Genomic DNA, 27,733 nt, shown 5'->3' with positions numbered 1-27,733 from the left:
CGCCAGTGCAGCGTGCCAGGAGGCGTATAAAACTGCGGCCGGCAACCCGCAGTGCTGGCCATGCCCAGGCAAAGCCCGGGACCATGCTTGCCTGTCATTGCCAGGAAGAGGCAGGGCACGGCCGCCCCCCTATCGTTTGCTGTTTGGGACGGTGACCCGTGCTTGAGAACACTTAGAGACAAATTACACCCCAAAGGTACAGTTATACTTTCCTGTTTGGGACTGATTGTAAAGCCTTTGGTGTCCTTATCTGGAAGTAATAGCTGGCCTTTTATTTAGGGTGAAAGGTTCTCTTCCCCTTTTTTTAAAAATTCTTTCTCTTTTAGTGATGTTTTATAGGAGATAGTGTATGTATGTATGGTAGCATATGTTTGAGGTAACTAGCAGGCACTTAGCACTGATTGTGAGAAGAGGCCATACTGCCTAATAGCTATGGGTAAAAGGAAGTTGCCTGACGGCAAAGAAGGCGGTGGGGAGGCTGGAGGAAATAGCTTAAACCGTGGTAGAAAGGGCAGGAAGGCGAGGAAGTTACAATTGCATGCAGGAAGCAACTGCGTCCTAGATCGGATAGACACCCTGATTGAGGAGTGTGAGGGCATACTAGAGCTGGAACCCTTGTTGCAATCTATTGGTGACCCGATTCCCCCAGGTTGTCCCCTGTTGTTAAATTAACTACTCTCACCATCTCAGTAATGTTCCAGAAAACCCTCAAAAAGAATGTGGTCAAAACTACTGCTGGAGGCGAAACAGCCGAAGGGGGTATAGTTAAGACAGGTCACATTACCACAATGGTGCATTGTACTAACAGATTCCTCCCACTGGTGGACATAGCCGATACCAAAAGCAGTAAAGAAGATGGGCTACAGGTAACACAGGAACTACCAACCCCTCTTGAGCAGGGAAAGGCTATGGGGACAGTTCCAATAAAAGAACATCAAGAGTTGCTTCAGCAAGTTACTCTGCTAAGGCAAGAAATGGGCTTAATAAGAGGTCAGATAGAGGGATTGATATAGCTGGTAAAATCACTGACACTATCCCCCATGCTTTCCGGAGAGTCAAGAAAAATAGGAGGCCCGGGTCACCGACAGGGCGCAATTATACCCACGCAGGTAACACCCAGGGCTTTACCAACTACTGCCCCTCATGTAGAAAAAAGTCAGGGTGATGGGGCCTTATCTAATTTAGTAAGACATGGGTCAGGGAACACGGGGTTGTTATCAAAGCTCTGACCCATTCCAAATTTACCCAACAGCCAAATTAAAATCACTTTTATAGCAGATCAGATGAGGGCCCCGGTATGGCATAATTTGAACATAGCTCCACAACCTACCCAGCAAGAGGCTGAACATAGAAATATGCTCCCAGTCCACTATCTGACGGAAATACTTAATACTCTAAAAATCCTTATGGTAAATGTACCAAAGTTAGATGACACAAGAAGACCAGAAAGTGAGGACTCGCTTATAAATAAATACATCCATTTTAATTAGGAATTTGAGATCTGTGTGTTCCAAGAGACCTGGGCAGAAGCCCCCCTCTATCGCCTAGGTTATCTACACTTTTACATCCGGGCCGTTAAAGGCCCTAAAGGGAGACCATCAGGGGGCCTAACAATGTGGGTGAAGCAAGATGTAGGGTTAAATATTCAAGTTCTCCCTACCCATAGTCAGGATATCCAGGCCGTTAGACTGTCTAGAGGTACTAGTGGGATCACACAAATATATAATATTTATGAGCGAGGCTCCAGGGGAAAAAAGTCAGGAGTTTTAGCGGCTCTTGATGACCTTCTTGAGGGTAGCCATACAGACGCAAATAATATTGTCGCTGGGGATTTTAATGCGACATTTGAGCCATTGCTGAGTGAGGGGGTAACCCGTTTATTGAGGAAGATCTAAAGTGGGGTATCCCAAAGCTGGAGTTAGACCCAATAAAAAGATGGTCAGACGCTGTGATTCAAATGAATTATATATGCATGGAAAAGGGACTACGGGTTTTCAATGGCCGCACAGAGTCTGACAAATTGGGAGCTTACACATTCAACAATGGCTATAGCTCCAGCAGGATATATTATGTACTGGTTAGCTTATCACTTTGGCATGAAGTGAGGGAAATGAGGATTCAGGCTAGATTAGAGGGTGACCATAACCCTCTATGTGTGGATCTGGACCTTTCACACCTCAAAGCCCCAGTGGTTAAGCCAGACAGTTATATCACCGCTGATGTTGTTCCATCGAAATATTTAAGGCTATTAAAATGGGCTAAGGTAAAAGAATTACCGCTATCACTAGCCAGGATCAATAAAGAGTTAGATCAGGCCACTAGTGATTTACAGGCCAGCGTAACTAATCCGATAGATTTAAAGCGATCCACCTGCATACATGACAAATTTATTGGTAGATTGCTTAAGCAGTTTAGGTAAAGGGGTGAATCAAATATTGTTGCAACACCCATAATACAGGGATGGTTTAACCTAGATTGCAGAAAGGCTTGTGCAGACCTAGGGGTAGCTATAAAACAAGGTGTCCTCGCGGTAGTACGAGCAGCAAGGGCCATATACCGGAGGGCGCAGTTTAAGGCAAAAAGGGACTGGGACAGTAAGAGGTGGGATGAGCTGAGGGAGGGCTAGCAGGAATCCCAAGCAGTTCCGGAATGTTCACAAATGGGATAGAGGAGGGCAGGCGGCCCAGCCCCCAAACCATGTCTCTCAAATGGAGTGGGACAACCATTTTAAACCACAATATGCAGTAGGTGAGCACGAAACTGAGGGTAGAATTGTAAAGCAATTCTTCAAGGATGCAGTCTTCAGTAAGGCAGATGTTGAGGTGGCCCTGAAATCAATTATGGCTGGGAAGGCTCTGGGTTTAGATGGAATACCGGGGGATATATTAATTTATGATAAAGTGAGATGGAGCAAACACATCCACTTACTGTCAAATGCTATTGGCCAGGGCGCGCCGGTTCCAGAATCCTGGACACGGGCAGAGATTATCCCTGTTTTTAAGAAAGGGGACAAATCATGCCCAGGGAATTATAGGCCGATCAGCCTTATTGACACTTTACAAAAGGTGACAGGCAGATTGGTGCTCAATAGAGTGCAAGATTGGATCAATGAATACTGCATCTTATCACCCTTTCAAGCAGGGTTCCGTGCCCTTACCAGCACAATCGACCAAGTGTTTAGGTTTATTTTGCTGTGCTGGAAAACGGTTAACCTGGGGAAGGGCAGTTTGTACTCAGTCTTTGTAGACCTTAGGTCAGCATTTGACCTTGTACCGCCTGACAAACGTTGGCAGTCATTACATGAAATGGGGCTACCACTTGACTTGCTGACACTCATCATCAGGCCACATGAGGATAATAAGGCTAAGATCCGATGGGGAAAGCAGGGTGAAGTCACGGAATTTCTTCCAATTGAGAAGGGAGTCCGGCAAGGATGTGTACTGGCCCAACCCTATTCTCCTTGTACATCAATGGGATAGTGAACTGTATGAGGTTAACCCCCACAGATGCACCGATATTAGCAGGTGAAAAAGTCCCCATATTAATGTTTGCGGATGACACGTTGATCCTTTCCAAAACACCAAGTGGTCTTCAGTGGGCACTAACAATCTTCGAGAAGTTTTGTGCTAGTCGAGGAATGGAGGTCAACATGTCCAAAACAAAACTGATGGCCTTTCATCCACACAGGGCCTTTAAGGGGGGCATTAGGTTAAATAACGCCTTGCTGCATCAGGTCAAGGAGTTTACATATTATGGGGTGAGTGTCCAGGAGGGATTCAATTGGTCACATCAGGTCGATATAGCTTCCCTAAAACATCAAAAACTGGCTGGGGTGCTACAAAAAGAATACATTACTTCCTATACATAGATAATTAGCCCTGCTATGGAGATTTACAATCTGAAAGTCATCAGCTCAGCCTTATATGGTGCTGAACTCTGGGGTTATGGGAACTTATCTAAACTTACTATCTCAGAAAATAAGTTCCTCAGAAACATAACCAGCCTGCCCGAGAGTACCCCAACACAACCATTATTGAATGACCTTGGGAGAAAGTCAATCGCAGAAATTGCCAAACTACGTCCCATCTTGTACTGGTGTAGACTCTGGTCTACTCCAGAACTTGCAGAGTACGCGGCTGGCTTCCTAGATGTAATAAGGGTGGATTCACTGCACCAAATACAATGGCTTAGACCTCTTAGAACAACTGTAACAAAAATGGGCATGAGTTCTCTGTGGGATGATCCCAAAAACAAAAATGTTCCCACAAAAAAGGTATTGAAAGTCTAATATTGGGAAATGGCCCAGACCAACATAGAGAGAAGCTGTGAGGCCTCTACCCTTACAGGGCTTTCCCTGGATTGTAAACTGACTCCTGGGCTGGAGCAATATTGGAACTTCATCACAACACCCTTCGAGCGGAAATTATATTTCCAGTTCAGGGTGGACACCCTGCCGCTAAGAGTGTTTACTAGTAAATGGTCTATACCTAGAAATGACCTGTGTCCGGTGTGCGGGTTTGGAAAAGAGTCAACGGCCCATGTACTGTTCGAATGCATTGGGTATAAAGCTCCTCACCGTGCCTGGTTGACTCCCATTTGCAAACTCTTGGGAACAAGAAGGGCGCACAAGGTGGAAAGAATCTTAAGAAGAGACACCACTGAAGCAATCACTATAGCCATGGCTAAATATCTGGGGTTGGTGTGGGCGATAAGAGCAAGGTCCCTTGATGAAGTTTCTGTCCATTAGCGTTTTTATTTTCAGGCATTGATGATTTTTTGTATACCCTTCTGCTCCCTTACACCTAATTGGTATTATTGGTAGCTTGTATTGTAGTATGTTTATAAAGCGTTTAGTATATCAACTTTTAACAACATTTTAGCCTTGTACATAGATTTTAGGTTTCTGTTTTTCCCTCAAGTAAGGGGTTATGTATCGAATTCGACTAGAGTGTATATATGATTTGTTCATAGATACCATGCGAAAGGACTTACGTGTATGTTTGTGCTTTTATGATTTTATACGTAGAATAAAGCTTTTTGGAAATGGAAATGGGTAATGCTGACGAAATTGAGCACTGGGGTAAGTTGATTTAAGGTTACAGTAATGGGAACGGAGAAATTATAAGAAATGTCACTTAATATCACTAATCATAGGAACAAGTAAGATGTTGTGAAAAGAAATATCGCATTCCCTCACAAAGTAATTATGGTTAAAGATTTCAGCTCGTGGCTGGTTCATCCGTAATTCTGTCCATGTTGCATGGCAAGAAAGTATGGCAGGCATGAGAGAAAGTAAAACTTTATCATAAAATGGTTGCTGTAGATGACACAGCAGTTTTGTTTTTCTCTAGGGGCAGGACCTATTTATTTTATATAGCAGTTAGTGTTAGAAATGTGATAATTAAGAAATAATCTGGCACTGTATTTTTAACATAAATCAACATGTATGAAAAATGAAAGAAAAGTAAACATTTTTTCCGAGGGATAAATGCATACAGTATTTAGGTAGCCACTATTTTGATATTTTAAAGCTTTCACAAAATTACTGCCACAGAACGATTCCTGTGGTGTATATTTATGTTTCAGTCACTTCACCACTCCTTACTCACCAATCATTGATTGTCTAGTTGTGTTTACCAGTAAGCTGTTCTACCTAAATAAATTATTGACAAACATTTCTAATGATGGCAGAATCGTGACTCAAGCGAATATAAGTTCCCCAAATCCCCTGAAGGTAACTGAAAACCATAGAATTGGACCAAGTCACAAAAGTGAATTTAGTCATAAACATATGTTTACAACTGTATTTAACTTTCTTATGCCTGCCTAGAATTCTCAAGGGCATTTCAAGTATACACAAAATATTTTACTGTTGTGAATTTCTCCGCCAAGACTGCAGAGAAATCCACAGTAGTAAATCCTATTTAAAGGGTGGAAAGTGGGTGTACCAAGTTGTGGTTTCCTTTGGAAGTTTGAAAATGCCACAGAGATTTGAGGTGTTTCCAGGCCTACTCCTTGGTATTGCCTATCTGTTAGAAAAGCCTGTAAAACTAAGTTTAGATGAAGATTTGAATCTCAGCCCTTAGTTTACAACTTTTTTCGTGAACAGAATCAAAGGCCTCTCACTAAACGTAAGCACAGATAGATTACCTAACAGAAGCATGTTTGTTGCCCAGCAAGGATCTTGGCACTGTTTGGGTCTTTTCTCAGCTTAAGAAAAAATCCACACAGCATCTGCCTCCTTACTGATGCACAGGCACACATTTTGGCACTCTAGCGAGGAGCTAGATTGTGTGTATAGTTTTGCTTAGTCTTAGAAAAAGTACAATGAGCACTTGGTCATGGGGCACCCACATATCGGTCTGTGCAACAGTAAGGTACTATTTGCTGTGTGGATTTATTTTTAGCCTAAGAAAAAGTCCACACAACATCCAGCTTCTTCCTGGGGCACAGAAATCTCTGTGATAAGCTTGATGTTGTTTGCATTTTTTCTTATACTAAGAAATAATCCAAGCAGCATTTGGCTGCTAACTGTGGCACAGATACATACATCTGTAACCCATTGAGGATATGGATGCAATGAGAATTCTGTTCTTAGGATAAGAAAGCAGTGTCCAGCTCCTTACTGCAGACATACCCATACTGAACAGAACAAAGGGCCAGATGTAGGTAGGCTATTACCGATCGGAATCGGCCGAAAATACCGATTTCCGTCCGTTTCCGATCGGTAGTGAGCGTTCGATATGTAGGTGACCAAAAATAGGCTGATTCGGTAATTATACCGATCGGTATGATTACCGAGCAGTAAAATACCGATAATTGAATGTTACCTATCGGTAATGTTACCTATCGGTAATGTTACCTATCGGTAATGTCACCGATCGGTAATGTTACCTATCGGTAAATTTACCTATCGGTAATGTCACCGATCGGTAAAGTTACCGATCGGAAATGTTACCGATCGGTAATGTCACAGATCGGTATTGTTACCGATCGGAAATGTTACAGATCGGTAAATAAAAGTAGGTAAAATTGAAAATCGAGATGTAGGGAGGCCCAGAAATACCGATTTTGCCTCAAAATCGGTATTTGAGAGTCGGAATTTACCATGGATTCAAATCAGGTGGTAACCAGGTGCAGCCTATAAAAAAGGACCCAAAATGCAATTCAGTTTGCACAATGGCGGCATTCTATGTAATAGCAAGACGTCTACGGCTACGGGAGGAAGGAGAGAGGGAATGGCTGAGACAGGAGCAGGTCTACAGGCAGAGGGTCACCCTGTTGATGCTGACAGAGGAGGAGATAGTACAAAGGTACAGGTTGGCTCCAGTAACCATCATGGAGCTCATCAGGGACCTTAAACCACTGTTGGAGCACCCCACCCCAAGGGCACATGCAATACCAGCACATGTGCAGGTGCTGTGCAGCCTCCACCTGCTGGCGTCAGGGAGCTACCAGAGCGTGGTTGCTGTGGCGGGAGGGGTGACCCAGAGCAGCCTCTCAAGGTTCTTCCACAGATTCCTTGACGCCATGTTGCACAGGATGGAGCATTATATTTCATTTCCATCCACCCATGCTGAACTGGTACAAACAAAATCAGACTTTTACCAGATGGCAAGATTTCCCCATATCATCGGATGCATTGATGGGACACACATCCCCATTTGTCCCCCTGCTGCCACCGAATACATTTACCGCAATAGGAAGTCAAGCCACACCATCAACGTCCAGGTGATTTGCAATGCAAAGTACGTTATCACAGACCTTGTAGCTAAATTCCCTGGAAGTACACATGACTCCTATATATTTCAGAACAGCGGCATCTATGAACGGCTGTCAGCAGGGGAATTTGGCGAAGGATACCTCCTAGGTAAGACAGAGTCTGCGACAGCATTCACACATATTGCAGTGAGACTTACAAGTATACATGTGACTAATGTACTCCCATTTCCCTTTTAGGAGACAGTGCATATGCCCTACGTTCTTTTATTCTCACTCCCTACCTCAACCCCTCCACACCCAGCCAAAGGAGGTATAACCGGGCACATAAAAGTACAAGGAATGTGGTTGAACGGACATTTGGCATCTGGAAGAGCCGATTTAGATGCCTTCACAAGAGTGGAGGCGCAAGGCAGTATACCCCCATAACATGCTGCAAAATCATAGCTGCCTGTGCCATGTTGCACAACTTGGCTGTCAAAAAGGGTACAGAGGTGGAGTTGGAGGAGTACGAGGACCATGATGACGACAATGCCGTGCCTGACATACAACCTGCTGGAGTCACAACACCAAGTGATGGGAGATACAGGCGTGAGGAAATAACAGCCAACTATTTCTGAGTAAGTAATGACACACAGACAGGTTGTGAATGGAAGTAAAGTATTTATCTGTTGGCACGAACTTACAGCACTTAGGTGCAACAAATTAACATGTACAACGGTGGGGACAACATGTCCAGGGTTACTTCACCCAAACTTTTAAAGTCACTTTCTCTGCCGCTTCCCAGACACACTGGGAGTATCCCCACTGCCTTCCTCCAGGCTTGAAGGCTCAGCTGTGCGCCTCCGGCCCCTACGAGCAGGCACCACAGCACTACCCAAGCTGCTGCGGCTACTACTGTCCTCCCCTTCAGCCACATCCAGGGCAGGATTGTGAGCAGCATTACTGATCATCATTGCCTCTAGGGCACTGGTTATTTTGGCTATGCCCCTTGTGACCTCTGCTGTATTTTGTGTTAGGCTTTCCTGCATATTGTTTCCTCTCCTGCATAGCTGTGCAGTGGCAGTGGCAAGGCGATTCAGCGCCCTGTTGGTAGCGCGGGTGTCCCTGCGCCTTGTATTCTCTATGTGGTCCATCTTATCGCACAGCTGCGTGATAGCAGACGTAATACCAGCAACTAGGTTGTCATTTGATTTTACCATGTCCCTGCTGCAATTGGCTATATCAGTAATGCCCTTCCCCATCTCTCCTACAGTTTGATTGAGAGCACGGAATTGCCGGTGGCAGGCCTGGATGGATCTGCCCTGCATGCGCTGGATGCGCACCATGCTTCCCTCCAGCCCCCGGAAGACAGTGCCTTCTCCAGTGCCTCCTGCAGTGCTGTGCATGCGGCGACGTCTTGGCATGGTGTCTTCATCAGTGTTTGCCTGCAGTGCAGCATGAGGCATAGGTGGAGTTTGCTCAGCCTGATCTAATGCTGCCTCCATCAAGGGCAGTGTGGCCACGAGTCGCCTCCTGGCTGGTGGTGTTGCAGGTGCAGCCTGTTGCATTACTGGGGAAGTCTCCGGTGAGAATACCAATGCAGGTGATTGTGACAGGTGTGGGGAGTGTGGAAGGTCGGGGGTGAGGCCTGTCTCCTCCTCCTGTGCAATGCCACTTGTGTCCTCCTCATCTTGCGATGGTTGCTCATGGCTTGGCCCTGCCTCCTCACTCTCCTCCCTCGCTGCTGCAGTCCCTGGTGTCGATGTGCCTTGCTTGGCTGATGGTGCCCCTAGGTGTAAATAAGCGTATGTACATTGATTGTTACTGTGTCACAGTGACTATAAATAAATCTTTCACATTTAACTTTCATGATTCTGCAATACTTTCACTGCCTTGCTGATGTCTGTTCAGTTATACATGGTCTAATATTAGCAGACTACATTTCCCATTATGCATTGCTCCTGTATAGTGCTAGCAGTACTGGACTGGGCTTGGCCTGTGCTCAGAGGTTTAAGGGATGCTGCTTGGTATGGGGTGTTGTGCTGCGCATGCATCTTACCTTTTGATTTGGCTCGGGCTGAGCTGTCCACTGCTCCCAGTCCCACCACACTGTCTGGCTCGATGGTAGACGCCACCAACTCCTCCAGCTCAGTCAGGGGGGGTGCTGGATTCCTGCCTCCTCCAGTGACACCAGCCTGTTTATGCAGCTCTGCAAGCTTCCTCTTGGTTTGGCTCCTGAGGTCATAGAATCTTTTCTTTAAATCCTCCATGCTCCTGCTGGTGACTCCCACTGCATTTACCCTTTCCACTATGTGCAGCCACAGCTTTCGCTTAGCTGACTCAGCCATGGTGAGGGAGAGCTTCCCAAATAGTTGGGTGTGCACCTTGACCACCTCCTCGACTAGGAGTTCAAGCTCAGTGTTGCTGAACTTAATTTTTCTCTTTCTCTCACTGCTGCTTGACATTATTCCTGGGTTTTCAACACAAACAACTCTCTCCCTGCTCCTCTCTCTGTGTGCTCTGCTCTGCCTGTCTCCAGAACTTTCTAATGAGTTGCACCTGGCTGGGCAGGCACTTCCTGGGAGGAAGGGGGAGGGTGGTTGCACCTGATTGGCTGTTGTGTTCAGTTTCACTTTTGTTTGCTGCACGTTTGTTTGTAATACCGATCTGTATTTACCGATCGGTATTACCGATCGGTATTTGCCGATCGGTATTACAGATCGGTATTTCCAATGCATTCCTATGGGACTTTTGGCCCATAGGAATGCATTTGAAATACCGATCTGTAATACCGATCGGCAAATACCGATCGGTAATACCGATCGGTAAATACAGATCACCCGTTACCGATTTTTACCGATTCGGTATATTTTTCCGATTTTTTACCTACATATCATTTTCCGATTTTTAAATACCGAATCTGTAAAAATCGGTAAAATTCGGTATTTAAAAATCGGTAAAATGGATTTACCTACATCTGGCCCTATGTGCAGGATTATAGGCTCTTGGTGTATAGGGACTGGGTCATCCTACCACTTTAGTACTCACTAGCAGCCCGTCCCGACGTTGTCCGGGTACGAAATAGAATGTGTGTAATGTGTGTATTTGGCAAGGGCAATTTATTTTAAAATCTCGTGGTAGACAAAATTTTTTGTTTCATTAGAATAGGGACGGAGAAGGCCCAGCTGCAGCCCTGGTTGATGTTAGCAGGCGCGTGTAAATGGTGTAGTGATCCGCCGCCTGAGCCCGGCTACAGCCCTGGTTGATGTAAGCAGGCGCGTGTAATGTCGTTGAATGAGAGAGTTATCAGCCGCAGGTAAATCCGTTTAATGAGAGAGTTGAGTGACAGCGAGTAGGAGAGGCTGCAGTAATTGTCCCCGCAGACAGGCTCATTTGCGTGTTCCCCCGCAGGAGGCCCAGATGCAGGCCTGTTTGATGTTAGCAGGCGCGTGTTCCCCCGCTTGAGACCCAGCTGCAGCCCTGGTTGATGTTATCAGGCGCATGTAATTAGTGTACTGATCCGCCGCCTGAGCCCGGCTAGAGCCCTGGTTGATGGTAGTAGGCGCGTGTAATTTCGCTGAATGAGGGAGTTCAGTAACAGCGCGCAGGAGAGGCTGCAGTATTGTTACTTACCAGGCCTCCAGGTGAACGCGTTTGTCACACCCCCAGCACACGGCCACAGCAGACGATCTTCTGATTAATGTATGACCCACATGGCATGTAGGGCGGAACGTAGCACACACCCCATCATTTCTCACGCCCCCAGCGTGCCCCTGGATGCGGCGCAATTGCGTTCACATGGCATGAAGGCCGGACACACGCCCCCAGTGTTTCTCACGCCCCCAGCATGTCACGCCCCCAGCATGTCACGTCCCCAGCGTGCTCCTTGATGCTGCGCAGCAACGTATTTGGCGCTTGTATGTACGACTCACATGGCATGAAGGGCGGACACACGCCCCCAGCGTTTGTCATGCCCCCAGCGTTTGTCACGCCCACAGCACACGCCCACAGCCTACGATGTGATGGACGTACCACACGCCCCCAGCACAACGCAGACACGCCCACCAGGGACTACTTTACTGGCACGGTTCTTTTACCTTTTAAATGTGTAGAGGAGTTGGTCTAACGGCTAAGGTGCTCGACCTCGGACCTGGGGATCTGGGTTTGAGTCTTGGTAACGACACACAAACATCCTATGATTCTGGGCAAATCACTTAATCTCCCCGTGCCTAACAAAAATTAATGTGTTTCCTCATGTAACGTAACTGGTGCTATGTAAAGCACTCTGATACCTGATTCAGTTCGGGTCAAGTTCGCGCTATATAAAACTCTGCAAAAAAATATATATATATGGTAGCCGTCTGCATAGCCTATGTCCTTCTGCTGCAACTGCCCTTTCCAACACTGTATTGACTGTTGTGATTGGTGCTGTGGTTACAGAGATTACCCCTAAACACAAATGGAGGTCCCAGGGGTTATTTAAAGACTCTGAATGTTGGATCCCCTGAACAGAACTGACACCAACATAAACCAACAGAGAGTCTACAGACACAAACAAAGTACCCAGCTGCAATTACACAATATTACGGAGAACTATCTTATAAATGAGTTCCCATCAGTACACCATCGACACCGCCCTTCATCATCTGGGATCTCATTGGACACTATTGCCTTCTGCTGTTAAAGGTGAAAAAACCTGTACTGGCCTGATGACACGCCATGTACCAGGAAAAACCACAGCAATTGTATATGATGTGAAAAAGGCGTGTCTGGTGGAATACTGAATAGCAGTGCAGTGAAAAGGTGTGGGTGAAAAAGAAAGGATAAGAAAAGGGGTTCTAAAATTAGGTAGTGTTCAGGGACAACAAATTTAATAACCACCGTCACACTCCTAAATCAATAAAAACAGTGCAAATAAATGGCATAACAAATAACCACTTAATGATTGTATAAGGTCAACATGTTTCTGCAGACTAAAAGAGTCTCGAGATCTCGTGCTGCTTCCTCAGGACCAAATAATGCTACTGCTACATAAAAATTAAATAAACCATATCACCTGAGTAGTGTAGGTAACTGTGTAACCATCTTCCCATCCTAAATATAAGAAGAACACGTGTAAATATTCAAAATGTAACTGAGTACTGTGTGAGGTATATACATAGCATGCAATTTACGCATACAATGACGTATAAAACCAGTCACAAGAACTTCTTGACCGGCTCAGGGACTGTCTAAATCAGTCACCACTCAACCAATTGAGTATCTTAAAGAAGGTTCACTCACCCACTCGATGGGAAGGAAAAGCCCCACCTCACCTGGCGCGAGCTCAGGTAGATGGATGCACCGCACTATAAAAAAGATAACATAAATAATCATTATTGTAAATAACACCTGCTAGTACTCCCAGGCAAACCAGCCCAGGCGTGCGCCACCTCTAGCACCACCCAGCACAACCCAAACAGTCAACAATCTGGCTGATTACATCTCAGTGTTAACACGAGTGTCTTCAAAAGGGCTGTAAAAATCCACTACTTTCCCTTTTCAAATTAAAGCATTTTATTAATATATGCACAGGTGGCTTTGTAATTATACTCATCTCTGATGCTGCACCTTACAACTATAGCCGTATTCCCCATAGGTCTGAGGGCCGAGATGCTGAAATATATATGGACACATATGAGGGCTACAAGCGCTCGTTTCTGTCCACAGCCGTTCCTGTGAACCAACGGCGAGAATGCGCTGCCAAATTCAATCGCTCTCATTGCTCACCCAAATCGCCTAATTCATTTTTTCAAATGACAAGTACCAACCAGTACAAGGAATCAAAGCTGGACAGCTCACCTGTCCGTCGGTACACCGGTCGTCCCTCTGAGCTCTATCTGGGGGAGGAACCGACTCGGTGTACCGGGAGGTCTAAAAGTAAACAGACTGCTTCCGCGTGAGGCTGGGGGCGTGTGCAGGCGTCCGCCTGCCGAGATGACATCACACCCAGCGTGATGCGTGTCTGCATGGGAAATGTAGTTCAACACCCGTTATAGAGCATAATACACGGTTCGAATCCCAGCCGGGATCCCTATTACAACACAGTGTAACAGTATTAGTAAATTATAATTCTGTAATCATGCTGGCCCAATATTCAGCGCTAATATTGTAAAAACGCACACTGCCATCCTTATGTTAATAACTACTGGTACCATGGTCAGATTAGCACAATCATGAGCGCTGATGTTATCAAGGAGTGACGACGCAGTCTTCCATGGTTAGTCATGTTAGCCCAACGATCAGCGCTAGTGTTATAAACACCGTCTGCCATCAGTAACATTACCATATTATTAATTTCTGATAATGTGGTCATATTAGCCCAAATTGAACGGTGATATTGTAAAGGAGTGAGTCTGCCCACCTTGATTGAAGGAGGAGAGCAAGTAATCCCCACTGCGAATGCATCCCATCAACGCCCGGCTGAGCTTATCAGGAACGCACCGCTACGATTTTAGAGAGTGTACAAATGGGCACAATGCGTCTAGGGGCAAGGAGTGAAGCAACAAAGCTACTGTGACACCTTGGATTTCATGGTACTGGATGCTAGGTGTACTCCAGGTGGGGATACCCCGTAACGTTTGTTGAGGAGTAATTTGGAGAAATGCTCAAACATATGTGTCAGATGACGCATGCACTCAGGCTCACTCCTCCTTTAGTGCAGGAGCATACTCCAGACTTGGCCAACTAGGTTCATAAAGATGTGTTGATCCAGCTCTAAGGTATATGAAAGGATGCCTCATGTCTATAACGACATCCACGGAATGTCATCGTTTAATCCACATTCATCACTACGAAGCCTATACACCCATTTCTGTTCACACTTAAAGAGGAATTTAGAAGTGTCAGTAACAGAGGGAGGTATCCATGGTTGGTCCAAAACAGTCCACGAGATGTCAGTGGGCTGGTGACCAACTTGTAAAAAGTGGTTTGTCATTTTCGTTGCTTGCTTGCCACAACGGATTGAACTCTTATGCTCAGAAATTCTGGTTTTAATTTTTCTGGTGGTCATCCCCACATAATTCAGCTTGCAGGGGCACGTTATTAAGTAAATGAGATTCGCGCTATTGCAATTAGTGAACCTCCTCAATTGCCAAGGTCTGTCGGTACCAATGTCAATGGTAAGCGTTTTCTTGGTTTGTGGACAAGCCGCGCAGCTACCACAAGGGTGGTGTCCATTGACTGCTGGTAAGTCCCATAGGGTACCAACCGGTCGGGGAATTGCAGTTTTAGGTCTGGTATGAACCAGCTGGTCTCTCAAATTACGGCCTCTCTTGAAGGCAAAAAGGGGGGGAGGTATTGTGTCCGTCCCGGTATTAAGGATCTTCCAATGCTTGGACACGATGTTTTTGATTTTATTAGACAGGGTACTGTATGTGTTCACACAGGTGATCCTCTCCTGTTGTACTTTCTCGGGTGGTATTTCTAACAGGCTTTCCCTGTTGTTATTCGCTGCCCGTTTTCTTGCCCGACTGATGAGATGTTTAGGATATTTCTTTTCCCGTAGATGGACTTCAAGTGTATGGGAGTGTTCACGAAAAGCTACCCTGGTCGAACAATTCCTCTGAATGCGGAGAAATTGCCCAAAGGGTAAATTGTCCCTCAATGATTTTGGATGGAAACTCTCATAGTTGAGCAAAGAATTCCTTGCCATAGGTTTCCGATATAGTTCGGATTTCAGGCCTCCTTGTGATGCAGAAATTAGCAAATCCAAAAATGGCAATTGATGTTTGTGAAACTCCATCGTGAATTTAAGGAATTGATTCCTTTCGTTCAGCCATGTGTGGAAGAGACGGAGGTCGTCTACCGTACCCCGCCATACGACAAAGATGTCATCAATGTACCTCTTCCATACTCGCAGACACTGGAGATGGGGATTAGTGTCTGCGAGTACGTGTGTCTGTTCAAAAGTATGGACATACAGGTTAGCGAGACTGGGGCGTTGATGGGATGCATTCGCAGTGGGGATTACTTGCTCTCCTCCTTCAATCAAGGTGGGCAGACTCACTCCTTTACAATATCACCGTTCAATTTGGGCTAATATGACCACATTATCAGAAATTAATAATATGGTAATGTTACTGATGGCAGACGGTGTTTATAACACTAGCGCTGATCGTTGGGCTAACATGACTAACCATGGAAGACTGCGTCGTCACTCCTTGATAACATCAGCGCTCATGATTGTGCTAATCTGACCATGGTATCAGTAGTTATTAACATAAGGATGGCAGTGTGCGTTTTTACAATATTAGCGCTGAATATTGGGCCAGCATGATTACAGAATTATAATTTACTAATACTGTTACACTGTGTTGTAATAGGGATCCCGGCTGGGATTCGAACCGTGTATTATGCTCTATAACGGGTGTTGAACTACATTTCCCATGCAGACACGCATCACGCTGGGTGTGATGTCATCTCGGCAGGCGGACGCCTGCACACGCCCCCAGCCTCACGCGGAAGCAGTCTGTTTACTTTTAGACCTCCCGGTACACCAAGTCGGTTCCTCCCCCAGATAGAGCTCAGAGGGACGACCGGTGTACCGACGGACAGGTGAGCTGTCCAGCTTTGATTCCTTGTACTGGTTGGTACTTGTCATTTGAAAAAATGAATTAGGCGATTTGGGTGAGCAATGAGAGCGATTGAATTTGGCAGCGCATTCTCGCCGTTGGTTCACAGGAACGGCTGTGGACAGAAACGAGCGCTTGTAGCCCTCATATGTGTCCATATATATTTCAGCATCTCGGCCCTCAGACCTATGGGGAATACGGCTATAGTTGTAAGGTGCAGCATCAGAGATGAGTATAATTACAAAGCCACCTGTGCATATATTAATAAAATGCTTTAATTTGAAAAGGGAAAGTAGTGGATTTTTACAGCCCTTTTGAAGACACTCGTGTTAACACTGAATGTAATCAGCCAGATTGTTGACTGTTTGGGTTGTGCTGGGTGGTGCTAGAGGTGGCGCACGCCTGGGCTGGTTTGCCTGGGAGTACTAGCAGGTGTTATTTACAATAATGATTATTTATGTTATCTTTTTTATAGTGCGGTGCATCCATCTACCTGAGCTCGCGCCAGGTGAGGTGGGGCTTGTCCTTCCCATCGAGTGGGTGAGTGAACCTTCTTTAAGATACTCAATTGGTTGAGTGGTGACTGATTTAGACAGTCCCTGAGCCGGTCAAGAAGTTCTTGTGACTGGTTTTATACGTCATTGTATGCGTAAATTGCATGCTATGTATATACCTCACACAGTACTCAGTTACATTTTGAATATTTACACGTGTTCTTCTTATATTTAGGATGGGAAGATGGTTACACAGTTACCTACACTACTCAGGTGATATGGTTTATTTAATTTTTATGTAGCAGTAGCATTATTTGGTCCTGAGGAAGCAGCACGAGATCTCGAGACTCTTTTAGTCTGCAGAAACATGTCGACCTTATACAATCATTAAGTGGTTATTTGTTATGCCATTTATTTGCACTGTTTTTATTGATTTAGGAGTGTGACGGTGGTTATTAAATTTGTTGTCCCTGAACACTACCTAATTTTAGAACCCCTTTTCTTATCCTTTCTTTTTCACCCACACCTTTTCACTGCACTGCTATTCAGTATTCCACCAGACACGCCTTTTTCACATCATATACAATTGCTGTGGTTTTTCCTGGTACATGGCGTGTCATCAGGCCAGTACAGGTTTTTTCACCTTTAACAGCAGAAGGCAATAGTGTCCAATGAGATCCCAGATGATGAAGGGCGGTCTCGATGGTGTACTGATGGGAACTCATTTATAAGATAGTTCTCCGTAATATTGTGTAATTGCAGCTGGGTACTTTGTTTGTGTCTGTACAGAGATTACCCACCTCAAAGGTTTGGGCTCTCTCTTTATAATATTAGTGTGGATGGATTTTTTGCAATTTTTTTATAAATTTTTTTATCCGTCTGCATAGCCTATGTCCTTCTGCTGCAACTGCCCTTTCCAACGCTGTATTGGGTGTTGTGTTTGGTGCTGTGGTTAGTGAGATTACCCGCCTCAAAGGTTTGGGCTCTTTCTTTATAATATTAGTATGGATAGTATATAGTATAGTATGGATTTTTTGCAATTTTTTTTATACATTTTTTTATCCGTCTGCATAGCCTATGTCCTTCTGCTGCAACTGCCCTTTCCAACGCTGTATTGGGTGTTGTGATTGGTGCTGTGGTTACTGAGATTACCCGCCTCAAAGGTTTGGGCTCTCTCTTTATAATATTAGTATGGATATGGATAAGCCCAGGACTGACTAGCTATAGTGCCTCACTTGCTCTCCTACACACCCCAGAACACAACACTCCCAGATCGCTCAGGAATCGCGGTAACAAGACACACCCTTTCGCTTGCACTCCTCACCTTATCCACAATAAGATCTGACAGAGACATGAAACAGTTAAGTATTTATTTTAACTAACGGGCCCCAACATGCAGTATACATGCCACAACAAGTAGGAAAATGCAAATGGGACTTGATCGGAAGACAAGTTATATGTATAACATGAAGGAAAACCTAGGGGAAACTCCATCCCTTCCTTTGTCGCAGTGATATCCGACAGAATAACATCAGCAAATGTAGTCATATACCTAGCGACTGCTGCTACTGAACATGTGACTACTGCAGATTTGGCTGCCTCATCAACCATAGAATTGCCAACAGCATGTGCTCCCACTCGCTGACGACCTAAATTATGAATGACATGATTGAGCGGCAAACGTTCCTTAAGAGCGGCCACCCGAACCCAAAGCATTTTATGCTTAATTGCGCTACCTTTAGAATCATTAAAATTAGTTTGTGTCCCAAAGAACAAGCTGTCATTGAAGGATTGAACATAGTAAAATTAATCGCACTCTACAAGAGTAGGAAACTCTGGATCAGCAAATTCCAGAACTAAAACCAAAGCACGTAGCTCAGCGAATTGTGCTGTGCAATTACCAAGAGACTGTGTGTGCACCAAGGAGGATTTACAATACCCATCAACAATCTTCCCTGCCACAATTGCGCAGGCTGCAGAATAAGCATGTTTAGAACCATTGGCTGGCTGCGCAACTCCATCAGTGTAAATAACACATTTGTACTGATCAAGAGGGAGTAACGATAAAGAAGGAAAATGAACATGTTCATACTGTAAAAACTCCTGTGTTTGCACAGAAGGATGAAAGATAAAGTTGACATCAGTCAACGTCAAAGAACTGGCACATTGTATCTAACGAGGATGCATGGCTTTAAAATTCGGACCACTCCCAGATCTCTCAGGAATCTCTGTAACAAGACACACCCTTTCACTTGGACTCTTGTACTTGTCCAAAATAAAATCTGATAGAGACACAAAACAGTTTAAAATATTTATTTTAACTAACGTGCCCTAACATGCAGTATAAGTGCCACAACAAGCAGGAAAATTCAGAGTACAAATACAGTCAGCATCGCAGCTTGTCCATAAATCTTGAAGAGAGATGCCATCATAAAATGACAATAGAGAAAAGACTATAGTGCCTAGCTTCCCTCCCCTTGCTAATAAAAGGTATTATTATATAATAGAAGATCTCTGGGCTTTGTCAGCAGACCCCATACCTTAGCCCATAGATGGTAGATCTACATCTTAGGTGCTGTCTCGCTCTTATCCCTGGAAAGGTCCTTCTCCAAGTGTGTGCTACCTATTCGTGCATTCTTATAAGACCACAGTACGTTTGTCCAAACATCAGCTGCACCTGTATGTTTTGTCTAAGGGCTAAGGCCTGGCCAGAGCAAAATAACAAGAGGCATTGTAGTTCAACCTTGCACATAATGTTCAGTCAAAATCCCAGGAACATGCGGAGAATGAGCACAGCAATGAGTTCTCATTTGAAATCAGCCATAGAAAACATTGCAAAATATAAAGACGTGTAATAACGTGAGCAAAGCAGCAGCCAGGCTGCAACGTGCTCATGCTAACTTAGTGAAGACGACAATGTCTCTATGGGCCACTTGACAATACCTCTGCACTTCAGAGAGTTCAACTTGATGCTATTTACGTGCTTTCTTAAACTAGTGAAAAATCCATACTGTGTCGGCTCCTCACTGAAGCTCATATGTTTGTACCTCAGCAAGGAGCCAGAAAGTGTGTGGATTAGCCTAAGAACGTATGCAGACAGCATCTAGCTCCATGCTGGTGCACAGGCACACATATGAATACCAGAAAGAAGACAAATACTGTTTGGACTTTTGCTTGTCCTGAGAAAAAATCTAAACACCATTCCGACCCTTTCTGGGACACAGACACCCACGTAGGCACCTCAGCAAGAGCAAGATGCTGTGTGGATTTTTCGTAACCTACGAAAAAATGTAAAACGGCGTCTGCTCCTTGCTGAGACACAGACACACATATCTGGTCCTGACGTTGTATGGAAGCTAGGGAATCCTACCAACTCCAGGCACTTCTGAGCACTACACAGAATTCCCCTGAGAGGGTAAAACATTTTTCTTTTATTTCTTCACAGTTCTCTGACAGAAAGTTCCTGAATATGTGAGGAATAGCAAAACTTCCACCATCTAGTGTTCCCACACTTCTATCAATACAAACAGTACAGTAGGTGTGCATATCATACCTGATTCAGAAAAAGGGAGGAATTGTGAATATTTACATCTCTTGACATTCGCATGAGATAGTGGGTAACAATATGTATTTGTCTCTGGTTTTCTAGAATGTCTGGGGTTATAAGTTTCCTATGGGTCCCGACTAAACCTGACCCAAATACTACAGACACCCATATGCAATTTCACCCCATCAAAAATATTCTCTGGTCTCGAGTGTGAGGATAACTTCTCAAATCCCCAAAAATCCACACATGTTTGAAGACAAAAGGGAACGCAAATTTAGGTCAAGCCTTGGGAGGGTTATGTTACTGTGTGTAGAAAACTGAAGGAAACTACCATGTTTTCATGACAAAATACTGAAAATATGAAATCTTACACGTCTTGATCAGCACATTGTCCCAGCCAGCCATTTAATTATTGGGCAGTCTGAACTTTGTGAAAGAAGCCATTTCAATGATAGTATGTTTCCATAAATCAGGGGAATTATATCTGTAACTGAAAGACAGGTATGGTAAACTGCCATTTCTCTTTCAGCAGCTTTCCTAATATCCAAAATGTAGTCCACGGATAACATCTCTGACCAGTAGGATTTCGCTTCCAGTCACTTTCCAAATTTCCAAAATGCACTGCTAACAGTTTATTGCTTGTGGTCACCCTGAACCCATAGAAAACCATCACACTCAAAATACCCCGAAGAAAAAATCTTGTAGTTAAGAATTGGTATGGATATGCTCCTATGCAAAGGAGGCTGGTGGGAATTGCTAGAAATCTGACAAATAACACGTTCAAAGTACTCTACTGACCACCCATATGTTTTTAATACATATTCCTCATCTACTTTAAAACATCCTACCCAACTTTTGAAAGCCTCTTCTGCAATGCAAGCACTTTTGACCAACTCATTCTCAAGTGCCCACAGGGAAAGACGGTTGGACTTTTACAAATCAAATGAAGACATAGAATAAATGAATTCCGTTCAAAAGCCCAATCTTTGTCTTGCTAAGTGGAACTCACACTCAGATGATCCACCTTCAACATCTACTTAGGCATATTTAGTGACAACACAATGGAATTTCTACACCCAACACTAATTCCACCAGGTGTACTGACCTACAGTGCTCTATAGTCTTTAGATATGTGCTGTGCAAAAATCAAACAGCAACGACTATTATAGAACCAAAGCTGAACTATATGTATTCTTTTATTATATGGAAAAAGAGAAATTGATCACAATGACTGAATAAAATAGATTTGAGTAAAGTAAAAACACTATCAGAAAAATAGTACAATTGATCAAAGGTGTAAGTAGATACCAGTTGTATCAATTATTGAACTAACAAGTTACAAGATGATTGTTAGAGAAAACGGATGGTGTGAACTCACTGAAAGAGCCTAGGACAATGTTGCAATTGATGAAAGGTGCTGATTGAAACATTTTAGGATTTGTACCATGAAAAAGGTCTCTTATCACACAGTGGCTTTGTGAACATTATGCAATATAACTTCGCCTTGGCTACAATTGTAAGGCCTCTCTCTTTTAGCACAGATGAGGTGAAGGCAATGTTTACCACACTCCTTCTTGATTGGGAATAGGAAGGAAGTTGTTAAGAAGTCGTTATTTAGGTCATGTGTCACAAAGCACTAAAAACCAAGGACCTTCATGGTTACAGCAAGGATCGAACGAACCCTCTGATGTGACCATGAAGTCCCACTATTTATTTATTTATTTAGTTTTTTGTAACATGGTAGTTTTAGACAATAGTCACTTGCATTGCTGACACTTTGTTACATATTAATTGATGCCATTTTTACTGTTGACCGGGGGCTGGTTGGTGGCATGGGCATAGGCCAGAGGCCACAACAAATGGCGGAAGTCTGGTGCACAGCAGGTCTGGTGGCACTGAATCTAACGGATGTCCGGACACATTTCCAGTTCCTGCACACTGAGATTTATATGTGCACTGCCGAGTTCACAGTTAGTTCATTCCCAATGGATTTGTGCAAAGCCTCCTCACAGACCCTGATCACAGTCATATCAATTATACGACACTGTGTTGCAGGAGGTTGGATGTGCACCCTGCTTCCAAACCTGCTCTGCACAACCGAACAGCATCCACTGTGAGGTAGGGCATGCAGCTAGGGCATTCCAACGACCACGACCTCTAGCCACCCCCTGCTACACATTTACTAAGGTTTTGATTGTGGGTTTTTATACAGCAAATCTTAACAAACCCAGGGTTGCGATCGAATAAGTATGTAGCAGCATAAGTTATTCTGATGGGAGGTATGGAACTAACTAAGCCTTTAAAGCGTTCCTTAAGTCTAAAATTAACGATTGAGAACATAGTGGTAGCAAAGAAAAGTTCCAGTAAACACCTTCCATCACAGAAAAAGATTTTTTGCGAACGTTTGCCCTTTTACTCTGCTGGAGTTTTTAGTCCTCCATGCAGTCTTTGAATACTCAGGAAAGGGGTGTCACTGAGGGGGTCAGGACGCCTGCACATTTTTGCTCACACACATAATAATTATTGCATGTGCAGTTTATTCTTTACTCTTTTGAACTTTTAGTAAATTATTGAATTTAAGTCTCCAGAGAGGATATGTTTATCTAGTAACGAATTTCAAGTTTTATGGTGATTAATTGTAAGGTTTTCTCTTTTTAGTCTGTTCATAATGCTGAGTGATGCTTATTGAATTATTAATCAGTACGGATTGTAAGGATTTAAATTAATTGAACAAATGAAGGATTGCTTACTTAAATGCTTTTCGCCAACAGTCGAGTCCCTGACCATAAGCAGCAATTATACGTTTACAACCAGAAAGTAAAAGTGCTCTGTGAACCAGACAAAGAAATGTAAACAAAACTCTTTGCTTCACTGGTATCAGTGCACAGATAGAGAGATATGATCAGTCTTCTTAAGTCAAAACAACAGCGTTGCTGCTTAATTTTGTACACATTGTAGCCTATGCAATGCGCATAGAGAAGCCTAATTTGATGCCTGACCTTTCTAAATGCAACATATATGCTTAACATGTGTTTAGCTGTATTAATCTGTGTGCATTTTATTAATCGATTGTAGTAAGTGAAAGTATTTTCCTTTTAGGGAGAGCCCCTTGTATAAGTAGCTGATTTATAATAAAATATTCATTATGAAAGAAAATATATGATAGCCTTAAAATTGCATCTGATAAAATCACTTATGCTAACTGTATTTATTTAGAATCTGGTTGAATTTAGTCTTGGCTTAACCTGCAACCAGACATCAGTGCACACAGTACGTTTTATAAAATGTTTTGCCAGAGTCTTGTATATCTCTTCTTTGCAGGTGTTCTTACCTAAGTCCTTGATAGCTCAGCATTGGTTCATTGTAATAGATTAGTAGACTACTGAACTTTCAATTAACTTTTGGCCTCGGATATAGAGACTGAAACTGTGGGAGATACCATGCTGTACCAGATCAGAATGAGGCTGATGTTTTATACAAGGCCATCCATGTGATTGCTTCTTTGAAGGAAGCTGAGAAAATAGGGAGTCTGCCTTCTCACTGAGACCACTGTCTTTTATTGGGCTATTTGATGGAAGATGATAAGGTGAAGCCTTCTGGAAACGTTGTTCGTGATTTAATTGTATGCTCTTTAGTATAGCATGTCAGGCACTATCCTGACTTCACTGAGAGAAGACCTCTTCTTGACTCTGTTGTATTCAACTTCCCAGATTATTAAGCGTCACGCTTGACTACTTAGGGGCAGATTTATGATGACTGGCGCATCCCCAGGGATGCGCCAGTCATCCTGCGCCGCTGCTCCGCCACCCATGGTGCGCCGCATTTATAATGCGGCGCACCATGGGGCAAAAACGGCACAGATGCGTGACGCATCTGTGCCGAAAAGGTGGCGCATTGCTGGAGCTGCGTCACAAGCGCGACGCAGCTCCAGCAAGGATCAGGGGTGCCCCATCTCCACAATGCTGCGCCAAGACCTACGCCTGCTTCAAGCAGGCGCAGGGTTTTGACGCAGCATTGTCCTGAAAGTGACTGAGTGAAATCTTATAGATTTCACTCAGCCACTTTTGCGAGGCGCACCTGCCCCGGAACGCCCACCCTGCGCTGGAACGCCTCCTGATGGCGCAGGGCTTTACAACGTGACGCATCTCCTAGATGCGTCACGATGTAAATAGGGCGCATTGTTTGCGCCGCCGTTGCGTCAAATAAAGTGACGCACCGGCGGCGCAAGGCCTTCATAAATCTGCCCCTTAGACTCTTTCCATTGAACCTTAAATTTGCTTCATCTCACATTGGCAACTTCCTCATAGACTTTCCCCTTTTTACTTATGAAACTATATTTAGAATAGGGAAGTTTCTTTTTGGAACCAGCTTGGGTCATATTTTACTTGCTTGCAGTATGTTATTCTGTTTAGCATATTCTTTTTGATTAGATATAAACTCAGACTGCATGAACATTTAACTATTTGACCATATTTTTCCATACATTTTGCTGATTGATTTATCCTATAACCTGAACTCAATTTGTTAAAAGCAGCCTTAAGGTCTGGATACCATTCTCTCTGTATTCTTTGTAGAGTCATATTGGTTTCACTGTCTGTGCTTGTAACGTATTTCAGATGTTAGATACTTTCTTAAACTTCAAGTCAAAAATTAAAGGTCCACATGACCAGTGGGGGATTTTGTTTCATTAGTTTAGCAAGAGACTGAGATACAAGAAACCTGCTCTCTATTGTATAAGGTAATTCAAAATATAATGCATTCCTATGATCTCTTCGACCAGACAGAAAAAGAATAAGAATGTAAACCTGATGAGCGAAAAAGAATAGATAAATAATTTGTGTCAGGGTACAAAGACGAAACATGCAAGATCGGATACCAGATTTATTTTTAACCTTTATTAAGTTAGGGAAGAATCATATTTAACTTATACATTTTGACACTGCTTGTCGGGACAGGAAGGCTTGAAGTGAAGCTCCAAACTGCTGTAGGTCTCAATGAAAGGAAACTCTCAGTCTTGTCGCCATTTAAGTTGAGCTATTTTCGGCATATCACAGTTCATACTTCTCTAGACAATTATGTAATTCGGTGGCACACTCCTGTATTCTGCTAGTAATGTTCAGAATGATTTGGGAGTCATCAGCATCGTAAAATAAAAGATTGTATAAGTTATGCCATATGAATCATGTTAAGATTAAAAAGTAACGGGACAATACCAAGCTCTGAGGAACTCCAGAGAGCAACAGCATAGCATCTGAGAGGAAATGATGAAATGGCACCTGCTTTGTTATATGAAATGGATAATCCTGAAACCAGGACCCAGCCGAAGGCCCTGCATAGAACAGATTAGGTGCAACAAAGAAACGTGAAGTAGACTTTAAAAAAAAATACAATTACTGAAAAACTTTGTCTATGGACAGAAATGGTTACTTCTGCTCATTGGACATTACCATATAAATTATTTAAAAACTCACAGAAATTGCTTTGAAACATCACAGTTAAAATAAAGTCAAAGTGACTAAAGTAAACTGAAAAAACACTGACATAGGCTGATGTGATTGGCTGAGCAAACCCTGAAAAGCCACTAAGTTCACTGCTCACAATCTCACAAGTGATGGGACAGAAAATATAAAAAAATGACGTTCATGATATCACTGACATTAGATATGTCACTGGTGTCATTGCTTCATGGGCGACCAGCCACACGTGTGCTTGACTGCGCATAACAAGGCTTTTTGTATCCACCTCAATGGCCACCTCACTACAACTGTGTAATTTTCACACAGGCTACCCTTCTGTAGTAGAACAACCGCCAACTGCTCTTGTTATTTGTCATAGAGAGCTGGGATGGCTGCTCTGCTGCATCAAGAGCCAGGCACAGCACATAACATAAGTATTTGTAAAGTGCACGGTCATCACTACGGGTATCTTGGCGCTGAATAACAGATGTTTGTTGTTACCCAACTCAATAGTACTCCTTTTATTGACCTCAGATGAACGAAAGGCTGAGTGGACCCGCCAGGATGTGAACCTGTGACCATGAGGTCGAACACAGGCCCCTGCCGTGGATGCATTAGTCCACTGAGCCACCAGACCCGGCATAGGTTTGGTCACCAACCAATTACTGTGGACTTGAGTCTTTTTTTCAAGATGTGGGGACCGATTCCTTACATCCTACCAAGAAAGTTGAAACAAATGTTCCTTTTATGGCTAGCCAATTTAGGGCCTCAGTTGCAGGAACCATGTTTTGGTTGTGATCTCCCATTGGATAACAGCTGAAAATGTTTTGCCTTCCATTATGTTTTATTTAATTTTCTGATTTTGAGTTTGCAGGCACTTTATGGCTCCTGAGCCCAGGTTTACATGTTTACATTGCAGACAGATCCAAAAGGTTGGGGTATTATGTTGTTCATTATCAATGGCCTGGCAAAGATCTTCTTGACTGCTTCTCATGTAGTTTGAACCACCCTCTCATATGAGGATTTCACTTCCTCTGAGTTGTTGGTTGCTTACCACATGCCCGGTCTTAAAACACCAGCTACCTTCAACTGTTGCAGACCTTTGCCATCATGCTAAGATTGATATGCTCATTCACATGGTAACCTCCCCATGTCCAGTGGCTGACTCTATCTATGCTGACATTTCCCATCCTGGTTTGTCTCTGCTAAACCTAGCTACATACCACTCATCTGTTGCATCATCACATGTAGACTTCACGTTTACAATATTGTCCCTGTTTAATAAAGTAGCCACCTTCAAGATTGGTAACAGTAACTTTAGCGACCACCTCCCACAAGAGTTGAATCTTCTAACAAGAGCTTACCAAATCCCAGAAACTATCAATTCCATCTTGTCGGAAGAAACAAGCAACCTAAGAAGAATAAGATGCAACTCCGCCAACATTGATAAAATAGCAGTAGAGGCCCAAGCTCTAAACATCCAAGTTCAAGATAATTCAATGCATCCAATAGGAAGCTGGGAATCATTCCCCAAATCTTTAGGAGACAAATATTCACAACGCAACAGTCAGAAGCAAGGGAAAGTGGCAGCTGCTTCATCTGATCCATTAAACAGCCCTGTCTCTAAAAAACTAAAACAAACTATAAATCAAACTTTTAAGCGACTGCGCAAATCCCCAAACAATTGGAAATCGCAAGGTACTCTCCGCGAGTTAAGGACAACTCTAAAAAGAAGGAGATGGGAGAAGAAAAGGGCAAAAGATAATGAACTCTGGGTGAAACTTATGTTTGACGCAAAACAGAAAAATAGTGCTAACTTCTGGAAAACAGTCAGTAAATTGCAGCACACCAATCATCAAGGTATCAGCTCCAATATCACTGAAGCTACCTGGGTAGACTACCTAACAAAACATTTTAATGACC

The 27,733-nt window shown here is 43.7% G+C and overlaps 1 protein-coding gene across 1 annotated transcript in view; it reads right to left on the bottom strand.

The window, feature by feature from the left end:
* LOC144790872 (uncharacterized) overlaps positions 1–10,334 on the bottom strand; it is a 99,995-nt gene extending 89,661 nt beyond the window's left edge. The window contains exons 1-2 of the mRNA XM_078665528.1: positions 9,761–10,334; positions 9,116–9,490 (exon numbers count right to left, since the gene is read on the bottom strand). Of these exons, the coding sequence (XP_078521654.1) occupies positions 9,116–9,490; positions 9,761–10,166 (781 nt within the window). The 5' untranslated portion in view covers positions 10,167–10,334. The remainder of the gene's footprint in view (positions 1–9,115; positions 9,491–9,760) is intronic.
* Positions 10,335–27,733: the final 17,399 nt, after the last annotated feature.

The sequence above is a fragment of the Lissotriton helveticus genome, chromosome 11, assembly GCF_964261635.1.
Source record: "Lissotriton helveticus chromosome 11, aLisHel1.1, whole genome shotgun sequence".
NCBI classification, from domain to species: domain Eukaryota; kingdom Metazoa; phylum Chordata; class Amphibia; order Caudata; family Salamandridae; genus Lissotriton; species Lissotriton helveticus.
The sequence above is the reverse complement of the archived record's forward strand: the minus strand, read 5'-3'. Positions and strand labels throughout refer to the sequence as shown.